Source organism: Triturus cristatus, chromosome 4_1 (assembly GCF_964204655.1).
Source record: "Triturus cristatus chromosome 4_1, aTriCri1.1, whole genome shotgun sequence".
Lineage (NCBI taxonomy): Eukaryota > Metazoa > Chordata > Amphibia > Caudata > Salamandridae > Triturus > Triturus cristatus.
In genome coordinates, this window is record NC_140585.1 from 931,142,050 (window position 1) to 931,154,453 (window position 12,404).

At 42.2% G+C, this 12,404-nt stretch overlaps 1 protein-coding gene across 5 annotated transcripts in view; it reads right to left on the minus strand.

The window, feature by feature from the left end:
- Positions 1 to 564: 564 nt before the first annotated feature.
- The window catches only part of LOC146855840 (uncharacterized), a 69,095-nt gene continuing 57,255 nt past the window's right edge, over positions 565 to 12,404 (minus strand). For 4 of the 5 annotated variants that reach the window (XM_085653780.1, XM_085653778.1, XM_085653782.1 and 1 more), the window contains exons 2-5: positions 7,113 to 7,284; positions 5,076 to 5,177; positions 4,387 to 4,512; positions 565 to 3,351 (exon numbers count right to left, since the gene is read on the minus strand). In XM_085653780.1, the coding sequence (XP_085509906.1) occupies positions 3,211 to 3,351; positions 4,387 to 4,512; positions 5,076 to 5,177; positions 7,113 to 7,268 (525 nt within the window). In that variant the 5' untranslated portion in view covers positions 7,269 to 7,284 and the 3' untranslated portion in view covers positions 565 to 3,210. Of the gene's footprint in view, positions 3,352 to 4,386; positions 4,513 to 5,075; positions 5,178 to 7,112; positions 7,285 to 7,419; positions 7,577 to 12,404 lie in introns of all 5 variants that reach the window. The other variant, XM_085653779.1, reaches the window with a different exon arrangement.

Below are 12,404 nucleotides of genomic sequence, written 5' to 3' on the forward strand. Positions count from 1 at the left end.
CCGCCTTTCTGACCTCTGTACGTGAATGAGGGTTTTTATCGGTATACTACACAAACTTTCCAAACCCTGGTTACTCAGGTCAAGTGATCCATTCCCATTTGATATTTGGTTACAAGTAAGGCAGCTGAATGGATCACAGTCCTTCTTTCTCCCCCTTTTGATTTGATATATTTCCGTGTATGTTGTCAGTGGTCCTTATCTTAGCTATATTGTGGCAGGACTATTTGTGATTTGAATGTGTAGTAAGTCAGTCGTAAGGCAAAGCACGTTGTCTTAAAGATGAGCTTTATTCATGGATCAGGTGCTGCGCGATAATAAACAGCAACCGCAAAGTACATATTCAAAACAAGTTCTATATTCTGCAGTGGAATTCTCGCAGCCGGAACACAATGGCGTGAGCATTCCACAGGCTAAGAATGGGGAGAAGACCACTAGAGAATGTTTTGTGGAATATGAAGAGTTTCACTAGGGCAGAAGTTGGCTAAGAGAATAAAGACATGGTGTGCACTGGGATGTCACTGTGCAGCTTGAATACAGTACATACTCTTCACACACAGTCAGAGACACTTTTTAATTTGGATTTAATAAGAACTTTGACAACTTTTTAAAATACAGACATATATTGTGAGTCCATGAAGCAGACATTTCTATTGCTTTACCTAGAAAGTCAGATTTGGATTTCTTCATTTTACAAGACAATGCCATCCACTCCATTGTCTCTTGGTCCCTGTTAAGGCAAGTCTTAATTTGTTATTTTTACTCCAGACTTTTTCTATAATAAATTCTCGCAATCTGTGAATTCATCTGCCTAGAGATTAAATGTTTCAATTTTAATTGTGTTGAAACTGTACTTTAATTATCCACACAACAATTCGACTTTGGTGGTGGTGCAGGAGGCCAGAGTAGGACTGTGTCTGTGGGACTCAGGAGTGGTTTGATCTGTCTTTCTTTATCAGCTACTCCCAACTCTCAGATCCACAACTCTCTTCCAGGCTCTCAGTATCAGAGAAAGAAGAATGAAACCGCTCCTTCCAAAATCGTTTCTTTAAAAGGCAAGTGTCATAGCCAGCAGAATCCATCCAATGTGACCACCAGGTGCCCTTTCCCAAATGCTTGTAGGAGCGATTTATTATCCTGTAGCACCTTATGATTTGGAGACGAGTATCAACTGCTAAATAGATGGTCTCATCTGAGAGCGGAGGTCGGTTCTTTCACTACCCTGCCTCTTAGCATTATTCAATATGTAGGATGCGACACCTTCAGGTCGGAGAGCTGCCAAGTAATATGGTCACTCAAACGGCACATGAAATGTGATTTCCTGGCTTTCATATATTATAGCTAAAATCCCATGTAGCATATCAGGAATTGCCACAGAAAAAACACAATATTGTTTATTATGAAGCCCCTTATTGAGAGCCTGACAAAATTCCTTGAATAAGCACTAAACCCAACAGGTAACATCCTTATAGGGCCAAGTAAATCATACAGAATTGTGCTCTTTTCAGCCCAGTGCATATCACTAGATAACATTTCAGTTTCATGCACTTTTATCTATTTAATAACTTTCTATAACAATCTTCACAGACGCAAAAATAATACTAAATTACATACTCATTGTGAACTGTGGTCAGAGACCGGGCAGTCCATATGGTTATCTTCACACCTTTGGTGCTGTATAAAAATACTCAATAGAGAAAAGTTGTAAACGTTTCTAGTGTCTAACTCCACTATTAGCATGGCAAATCATGTACTATGGTAGCCCACTATTACTCACATCACGAAAATCCCATAAGCGTTGGTGAGGACCACCGTACATGGATGAGATGAAAGCTATTGATCTTAGATAAGGACAATTCGAAACAAACTTCAACTGAGCATCTCAGATGCAGACTACGCATTTGGACACAGGTAAGAAAACGAGTGAAAACAACCTAATTGTATATGGGTGATTGTGGGTGAAGAATGGGAAGAAATAGACTTAGTGAGCAGCTGTTTGAAGAATGATTGACATGTTGGGCCTAGATTAGTCATCATTAAGTTCAAATCAGATGTGATTGAACAGTTGCATTATGGTTAAGCGTGGTTGCCAGGTAGTTCTGTGCTACCAGAGGAGGCCATCATTATAGACTAGCATAGGCGGAGATGCTATCATTGTAGGCTAAGGTGTGGGGGATTCTATACATACAGCTAAAGGCTGGCACTGTTTGAGGATGTTATACAATTGTAGACGAGGGTGAGGAGCTGTGGGTTAGCCCAGGTAGAGGATACTATAGCTTTAGGTAGGGCAAGTAGAAGATATCGTACTTGGTTGTTTGAAAAAAGCATGCAATAGTGTTTAGTGCAGAAAGAGGAATCTCTGGTTATGAGTAATTTAGTGAGTAGGGTCATTTATAACGTACATAGCACAGAGGCTGGCACATGCTGAGAAAATACTTAATACCTCTTCTAGAATCTAAACTAGGAAAGGGAAAGGAAAACCTAGTTCCCAACCTCGATTCCATCTCAGCAAATGTTCTAAAACCAAGAGTTATTCACTTTGGGCTGATTCAAACATGGAATGTATCCAGGACCTATTTCTTATATTGAACACAAAACTATAGGTCACTCTACATGGATCCTTCCTTGTACAGTTTCAACCATTTTATTACGAATGACCTATGACCTGCCTTCCTTGGAACCACTATACCACCGTCTGTCTCTATCCTTTTTGTGCGTAAACGTTGTATTGGAGTTAATCCTTTAGAATACTCAGTACACACAGACGTCTGCATGATGCAATATCCCTCAAGCCAATTTTCATTCTTTCTCAGAGTACATACAATTAACACTGGCATGTCCCATGGCTAAATCAATGAATCCATGTCTCAATGTTGGTGTGATAGGGGTTTTCTAACATGAACAAAGTCTGCAAAGTTTGGAAGCCGATGATGCGCAAGAGACAAATCGAGGTGCTAACAGTATCACAGTTTGGCTTTCCAGTATAAGAGCACCTACTGGACAGGGTCATAGTTACCACAGTTCAGTGTATGTAAACCGGTTTAAAGAGTAGCGCTAGCAGAGTATTCATTACTGCACTCAGAGTCACCTTCTGAATCTACTGTTCATGTCATTGAACGAAGGTATCTCACATTCAGTGCTCGTTGGATGGACCTGCGTGGCTTGGATCAGGGCACATTCTAATTTTCTACGAAGGGGGCTTCCATGTATACATTACTTCACTAATGCTTCTTTCAGCAACAGATCTATATAGGCTCCAGTGATAAGTGAATCAGGCAGAATCCCAAGCTCCTTCATCAGGCTCTGTGCGATGACCTCTCCTTCCTCTGGACTCTGCCCATCAGCCAGCACAACCTGCACAAAAATGTAAGACACTGTTATGGAGCAAGCAATGAGGAAACCTGGGGAAAGGAGCAAGGGCAGCAAGGAGATATGATGCATAGAATGGAAAATTACATAGAAGGAGGATGCGACGCTGTCTGAGCTATACTGGCGGGACTAGGATGTCTTCTCGAGCATGAGACATTCTCCATTATGTGAATCTACGTAGGTCCACGCTTATGCTATTATCAGTTATACAGAGTGCCTACATAATGAACAAGTAGAACTAGAGTAAGTAAAAGGACAGATATAACGCTAATCAGTGTCCATAAATCAAAAGGATCTGGGAACATTTACATTCAACTGTCCAATAGCAATGTTTTATGATGCACACAATTTCTGGGTTGAGGGATGCACCCCAAAAAATTCTGATGTTCGTAATTCTGCCAAAGAAAACATCTTTTAAGATGTTTTCTTAAGTTAATGTTTCAATTGAAAAACATCCTACTCATTTAATGACATTGCTTTCAACTAGGAATCCACAAAAAGGCAGATTAAACGTTCCCATAAGCCTCTGAAACCCTGTGTTACGACAAACATCATAGCTACAAATATCACAGTGAAAACCCCAAGTGAGAAAAGAAAGAGAAAGTGGAAAATCTTTACTGACAGCTCACTTTATACAATTATTGAAATCATTAACTAAATGTGAAGGACTTGAATCGGAACTAAGTGAGGCAGACTGCACCCAGCTGTTTCTTGAAAAGTGTTATTGTTATGTTAACTCTGACTTAAAACAACTGAATATTTAGAATCAATAATCAAGCCTAAAAATATTGCTAATTTGGGAACATGACTTCTATATGAAATTCTTCTGGGTAATACAACTGGACCCTTGTGTATGAGAAAGGTAAGTACAGAGAACAACCTCTGATGTAGGAGGCAAGAAATGGTTAGGAAGGACTACATGGCAGAGTTGGAGGAGTCTACTCTTTCAACACCACAAATACCACTCCGAGATCTCTCGGAAACACTCATTTTGAACAGTCACAAATCGTAGCTGCTTACCTCCAACTCTAAGAAGTCTCCTAGTCCGTTCACATGGTCCACGTGGATTCTCGTTTGCCCCACCAAGAAGAGACGGCGCTCTTTCATCACCACACCACGCACACCCAAAGAATCTGACAGCACCGTCTGAGGAATAACAAAAACACATAACATCGCGAGCACACATTGAAAACAAGTAGCAATTTCAATACTTATGTTTGAGATGAGAATTTAACTTGCTACAATATCAGCAGGTCTTAAAAAACAGTACACGTCAGGTTGCATTGAGAGAGACAATAATCGCCCTTACAGACGGCCTCTGTGTCTGCCAATAGAATGTGGGGTTCAATTCAACATCATGCCAAACATATACAAGCTATGCTTTATCTAAGATTATACTATTGGTCAACATCCCATATGCATACACACTTTAAAACACTGGGAATACAGACTCTGCCAGACTACATCATTGCAGACACAAATTCTTCATCAAGGAAATACACCAATATCTCAGTACTAGTACTTCTGGGGGGGCTCACCTGTCACCTTTACATAAAAACAGAACTGTGATCAAGTCATAATGATGCAGTCAGCTTGGGTATTCAGAATTCTTTTCCTTTCTTTTCCTATCTGGACACGTGTTTCAACATCTGTCTTTTCAAACTTTATATCAGCATTTTACAAATACACAGGACAGGACGAGAACTTACTGCAAGCCCTGTTGGGTCCGCTGTCGGAGAAATGGAATAGTTTGACAGCTTTGGTCCATCCATATCTGGTCGCTCATAAAATATCAGCTGCCCATGTCCGTTCTAAGCAGAAAAAAAACTATTAGTATTTGTACAGGGTCAAAATGCACGCTGGTGCAAGGGATCTACATTAACCTGAGCCACAAATCCCACTTGGGCATTCATACTTTGTGAGCCCCCAGTTCCATAAGGTTTATCCATGTTCACTAGTCCTAAATGCCATTGTACGACAACCCCAAACCGAAGCCATCAATGTCAACTCAAGATAATTTCCTTCCCCAACATCTCAATGTCCCTACATTCTAACCTCCAACTCAACTGATCAATTTTCATGCAGCATAACATTTTTAACATAGCAATCTACTTATTTCGTCTAACCCACATGCACATTTCTCAAATCAAAAAACCAAGGCACCCTTGTTACTACTAGCATTCTTAATGTAATAATCTAATTCACTTAACCCTTGATCCAAATTTCCCAGACTAGCGTGCTACTCACCAAAGAAAAACCTCGGCAGATGTAGCACGTGCTAAATAATTGTATTCAAAGTTTAAAGAATTACAAACCTTTAGTGTTCAAGTGAGCTCCTGGCGTCCAATGTCTCTGTGAAACCCGCCCAGTCGTCAATTGCTAAGAAGTCGCCATAGCTTTCAATTACCAGTTTAAAACATGTGTAAAGACGCCTTTATAGTACACGGATGCTAAACAGCACCAATGGGCCACACAACTTTCATATTTCCATCATCAGTTTGTATTCCAAATAAAAGAAGTTAATAATTTCGACTACAAACAAATGAAGGCCTTACTGTAAATAAAAAAAGTTTACGAAATCAATTCACAGTACTGCCCACCTGAACAAAAACTGAAAAATAACAATATCACGTCCTGATAATAGACGGGGAACATCTCTTGCGCCACTCAGGGAAGGCATTGGTTTAAATACTTAGTACAATCCCTTGCAAAATATTTAACAAAATCTTTACTGTCAATAGATTATGTAGTTACTCAGTTCTCAAAGAATACTTTCAGTAAATACGGTCAATGTGTGGCCTGCCGCCCTTCTATGTCTGCATGAGCTCCCAATCACCCAGATTATGATAGGACGCCTACCATTCTAAATCCAAACAAGCTCATTGAGCTTCACTGTCAAAGACACCAGGCTAGCCAAGGAAGTCTTCAAAAGCCTTTGCAGCCTTTAGAATCAATGCAAGGCCCACTCCTCACCTCCGGTGCTTGAGGAATACCTCCAGTGTTCACGGTCTGCGTTTCAAGACCATTTGGATAACACAACCCACAAACTGAATAGTGCAAAGTCACTTAAGGTAGCCCTGTTGACATTTACACTTGTGCCTGCCGGTTATACTCAGATCTTTCCAGCAGGTGCTCAAGGCAATAAGCAATGTTAACTTTTCCCCTTAGTGGCTAGATATGCACCATGGATGTTCAACGTCTTTGAAAGCCTCACACTCTCTTAAGTGCATGAGAGCTCATCACATGTCCTGGGCCTGCATCTGCAGCATAGTCTATAAGTCATCTGTTTACTACTTCTTTCCTACAACAGGTGTACTCTGGGCTGAGTGTGGGCTTAGCTTGGTGCCTTCAACTTCAGACTCTTCTTGAGACCCTTTAAAGAGAATTTGTTACAGATGACCAATCCCTTCACCAGTCTCCCTGCCTACACGCGATACCTTTCCATACTGCACTGGCCAGGCCTTCTTGAATTATTACTGCTTACATTTGGTAAAACTTTCCCCCCTTGGGTCCCTAGCTAAGGCTCCTTCTCTCCCTCTCTAGATACTGTTCATACCTGCCAGACATCATGGCCTAATTCAACGTTACTCTGGACCAGAAGTAAATGTTGCTTTGATTATTCAAGAAGTTACAAGACCCACAACAATAAAAAGTAAACATATTAGAATATAATATCGCTTGAACTTCTGAACCCGCAATGTAGAGCAAATGCTGCAATTTTAATTTGCCCTGGCACAAAAACTCACCTTAAAGTCTCTTAGCTTCAGCCGTCCTCGTGGAACGATGAAAAAAGTGTCCACCTGAGTGATAGTTTCACCATCAGAGCCACTTAAAGTCTGAGCCCGGTTCATGAGCAGCTCACGGTCCTGAACCCGAGCCTTGATCTCCACATTAGATGGCATTTCTGTGTAGAGAGTACTGGAAAAAAGAAAAGGGAAGTGTTAAAAATGTGTAACAATGTATGGTACTGAATGGCTAGGAGAGTGGGCATTCAGACTATATACAAAATTGGGCTATTAGTTGTGAAGGATGCGAGTCCACAAATAATCCTACCTGGGAACCAAGTACCCCACTGTAGCGCTTGACTCTCTGGGGTAGCGAAGCAGAGCAGTCCAAGGCCTAGTCAGCGGAGGTGGCGTGGGCTACGAACCACCATTCGCTGGCACGCAATAATAACACCCATTAAATGATTGTCCAATAAGTGTTTTTTCTTTAGAAAAAATGAAAGGTTCATTACACACACACTACTAAATATAATGCATTAACTTACAAATATGTACATAGACAGATGAAAGTTACAATAGGTGACATTATGTAATCACCTTTGACCCTCTAAAGAGTTATACAAATTTATAAGGAAAGTCTATTGGCTTGGTTAAAGGTTCAAGATCAACAAACCACATGTTAAAAACACCATCATTTTGTATGTAAACGGAATTATAACCATGTGTAAATGCACTTATTATTGCTAATAAAGCATATCCACTTAGATGAATTTTCATTGTCAACATTACGTCAATAAAGCATTTTACATTAATATAACATGTGTCTATGTGTTTTTTACATACTTTCAAGCAATAAAAATGCAATCATTAAAAATATCTCCAGAGGGCACCACTTTCTGATCACATAAACTGCAACTATAGACTCATCCCTAGAGGGTGCTTCATTACATGTGTCATAATAATGTTTATTTATTGAGTGGTTAATTCAAAACCATTACAATTTTAATAAAGACACAAACGTGGTAAAAACAATGATTCGGAAGAAGAAACGCACGTGTTTTACAGCGTATCAATAAGGCATAACGTGTGTTAAGCACATAATTTTGTAAAACAGCCTATATGTTTCACATACTTATGACATTAGGCTGAGCTATGGGCCTATATCCAGTGCTTTAAATGGGCCGGTAGTCACTGGTACTAAGTACCGGCACTTCTAAATGTTCTGCCTTTGAGTACTGCAACTTTTTCTTGTGTCTAAGAGAGTATTGGTACTCATGGGGCAGCAAGCCAACTCAGTGCAATTTGGCATGTAAAGAAAGAAGCATGACACAGCTGAGGAGTGGGTCCGTTTTCGTGAAGCACTCGAGTGCTAATCTCCCTTTACAATCTGCTAATTGAGCAACGCCCATATGCATTCAATCAGTACAGGCAGGGAGTGGAGACAATTGCTCTGTAGGTGTGCGAGAAGGGACTGCTAAGAGGCACATCTCCTGACTCAAACCTAAGAGTAGGCTTCCTGCTGGCATAGCAGAGTAGGGCAGCACTTCATTGGAGCCAGATCGAGGGGAAAGGTGGTGATGATGATGACGCTATAGCACAGCTGTTTGTGTGGGGGGGGGGATCCTAAAACACATGAACTAAATACCCTGTCTGCGTGCGCAAGCGCATCTGTGTCCCTGTGAATGTTCTTCTTGTATGCGTGTTGTCTGCAGTGTGCATATCTGCAGACCAATTACACCTCAAACAAATTAAATGTGTGCCTCTGGCCCCGTCCCTTAGCACTGCCCGTAGCCCCGCCCCTATAGCCCTGCCCCCCCTAACTCCGCCCTCTAATCCACATCTCAGGTGAGTACCTGCACTTCTTTTTTTCCATTTCAGCACTGCCTATATCCATAGGTACAGGGAGCAATAAAAAAATAAATATAAAAAAAGCACCACTTTTATTATCAACAAAAGGCATTTTATGCACATCTTAAAATAGGGGATTACTAACTATAAGCGTGTTAAAACAGACATTGAGATAAAGAGATAAGAAGAATTATTAATTCAAAAGAAACTGCACAGTGCGTTGTGCAAAAGATTACTACTTCTGTCAGTGATGACAAGGCACAGAGAGGCTATTGTACGCACCTAGTAGCAAGGACATTGCTACTGAAAATAAGCAGTTTAAAAACAGGCATGTTGAAAAAAAAATAGAATTAAAAAAAGCCTGCTAGTTCACGCAAAGTGCAATAACGGAACGATAGCAGCAACTTTTCATGAATCGAGTCTGCGAGCGATGAGCCATTGGGGAACAGCCTCGAAATTCGCACCCAAGGCTAATATTTTCCCACAGTACATCAAACAGGAAGAATTCCACATTAAAATGCAAAGTGTCTGGTAAAAGGAAGCAGCGGCGACACCAATAATAAAAATTGGCCATGGGCATAGAACACACAACACGAATGCAGCATTAAAATAACAAGAACTTTCGCCACAGGGGATGCACACCAAGAACAAACCAGGACTAGGTGTAAACTGTGATAGCTAAAGTGACAAGAAAAATACCATAAGGATCCTTAAATCAAGAGAACTCAGATGAGAGGCTAAGCCTTGCAGCATCCAATGACTAGAATTTCATAAATACAAAGCGACAGTAGCTCAAGGGCATGCACACAGCTTACTTTAACCATTCGATAGGTCAAGAGAAGGAAAACGCCTTTATTGTGAGGGCCCGCTGTGTGATCCACTAAGGTGTTTAGGGCAAAACCTCTTATGGAGCCCTCAGACAGTGAAGCTTCTTAGCAGCTAAAGTGATGTACTTAGCCAACAGGATGTTCAAGGCGGTGTTGTCAGGGTTGAGGGAAGCAATAATGGCCGCTGGCATGTGCGAATACCCAGTCTGTTCCATTCCCGCTTCAGGAGAGATCTTCAGTCCTCTAGTAAAAATTGTGCAGCTACAGACGATCTGTTCAAAAGATTCATTGTATTGTCTGCAGCCCATGCATGTTGTTGTTTTGAAGGGCGACGCCACCTGGCAAGGTGTTCAAGGAACAGCCATTCCCCAAGCCTCAGGGCCATGAATTTTGCTTTCTGATGTTTTGAATATGTGCAGGATAAGTAGGATGAGGGAAGCGCTAATTGATAAGAATTGATAACAGCCCACGAGTGCTTACGTTTTACCAGGACGTCCATATATGTCGAATGCGAAAGAAGGTGCACACACTTTTTAATACGTTGTTTGAAGGTATGTTGGCTCATCTAGAGGCCAAGATTTCTCTCACATGCAGAGTTCTATGACAGTCCTCAAAATACAAAAAGTGGGGCAGTCTAGAGCCACCAGTTTGAATCTTGTCCCACGGTAGAGACTCTAAGCGACCTCTCCTGGCTAGCTTGAGATCGTGACGCAGATTTAGGAAGGCTCCAGTTCTGGGGACTAGCTGATCACAAAGGCCCAATTCCAGCTGGATCTAAGCAGCGGAAGAGAATCTTGGCAAACGCAAGTCAAAATTGTAGATCTTGGTGACAAGTTTGTTTAAAAGTTTCCAGTCCTTCCCCAGTAGGATTTCAGTGCTGTAGGGCAAAGATGGAGTACTTTTTGTCCTCATTACATTCAGAAGAGGGAAGAGGCTTGCTCCCCACAGCGTATTTGGCACTTTCGACAAGGACATCTGGGAGACCAAGGCTTAAGTTTCAATTTCCTTCATATGACGTGCAAAGGAGCCCCTTGCATCAAGGCAAACCTCCAGGTATTTACAGGACTGCTCCTGCGATATCTTGATGTCATAGAAGATTCAGCAGCCCCCCCCTTGTAGGATTTCCTTCCCTCTGTTACTGTTGTGGTTTTCATTAAGTTAACCTCCAGGTTATTAATGGTGGTGTAGAAGTGCAGCATGCTCAGCAGACGCTGCGGCCCAACTCTTGTGTAGCTAAACAGAGCTAGGTCATCTGCATAGCGCAGGTTGCTGATGCGTTCACTGCCTATCTTTGGGGAGTAAAGCAAAACCAAAGGGGATGATGGACAGAGTGTTGAACAATGCAAGCACTCACTCCCAGTCAACTGATCTGGGTTTAATCCATCATCATTCTTTAGCTCACTCCGCCATTCCAGCTCAGACATGGCCATATGCAAATCAGTCTGACCCTGTGCCTCCTGGGAACAGTCCAGCCCGAACTGCCAACCCATGTCTTCCCTGGACCAGAAACAAGCATCCTGGGACTGGTTTCGGTTTCATAACCCTCATCAGCCAGGCTATCTTGAATCCAGTGGCAAAGTGAACTGGGGTGACGGAGTGAGCTAAAGAATGATGATGGATTAAACCCAGATCAGTTGACTGGGGGTGAGTACTTGTATTGTTCAACACTCCGTCCATCATCCCCTTTGGTTTTGCTTTGTTCGCCCTAAGTTGGCAAGATATGCCCAGATGTGGGTCCCTTGCTCACTTTGCCACTGGATTCAAGCTAGCCTGTCTGATGACGGCTGATTAGCCAGACACCGGTCCCAGGATGCTTGTTTCCGGTCTAGGGAAGACATGGCTTGATAGTTCGGTCTGGACTGTTCCCAGGAGGCACAGGGTCAGACTGATTTGCATATGGCCATGTCTGAACTGGGGGGCGGAGTAAGCTAAAGAATGATGATGGATTAAACCCAGATCAGTTGACTGGGGGTGAGTGCTTGCATTGTTCAACACTCCGTCCATCATCCCTTTGGTTTTGCTTTGTTTGCCCTAATTTGGCAGGGTATACCCAGACATGGGTCCCTTGCTCACTTTGCCACTGGATTCAAGATAGCCTGGCTGATGAGGGTTATGAACCCAAAACCGGTCCCAGGATGCTTGTTACCGGTCCATGGAAGACATTGCTTGGCAGTTCAGGCTGGACTGTTCCCAGGAGGCACAGGGTCAGACTGATTTGCATATGGCCATGTTTGAACTGGGGTGGCGGAGTGAGCTAAAGAATGATGATGGATTAAACCCAGATCAGTTGACTGGGGGTGAGTGCTTGCATTGTTCAACACTCAGTCCATCATCCCCTTTGTTTTTTTTTTTAGTTTTTGGGGAGTGCCAGTTGATTGTGTCAGGGCCCTAGATAGATCTGAAATTGACAAATTAAAAAGATGGGGGGGCTAGCACGCACCCCTAGTTTATAACTCGCGAAACTGCAAATTTTCTTGAGACACTGGATCTCTCGCCCAATTTGATATAGACCCATAAGTTGATGTGTAACTGAATGATGGCCTTCAGACGTTTTGGTGGTTTACCTCATTTCTTTAGCTTAGACCAGAGGGCCCCCCTTGGAACACGGTCAAACGCCACCATTAAGTCTCTGAATCAG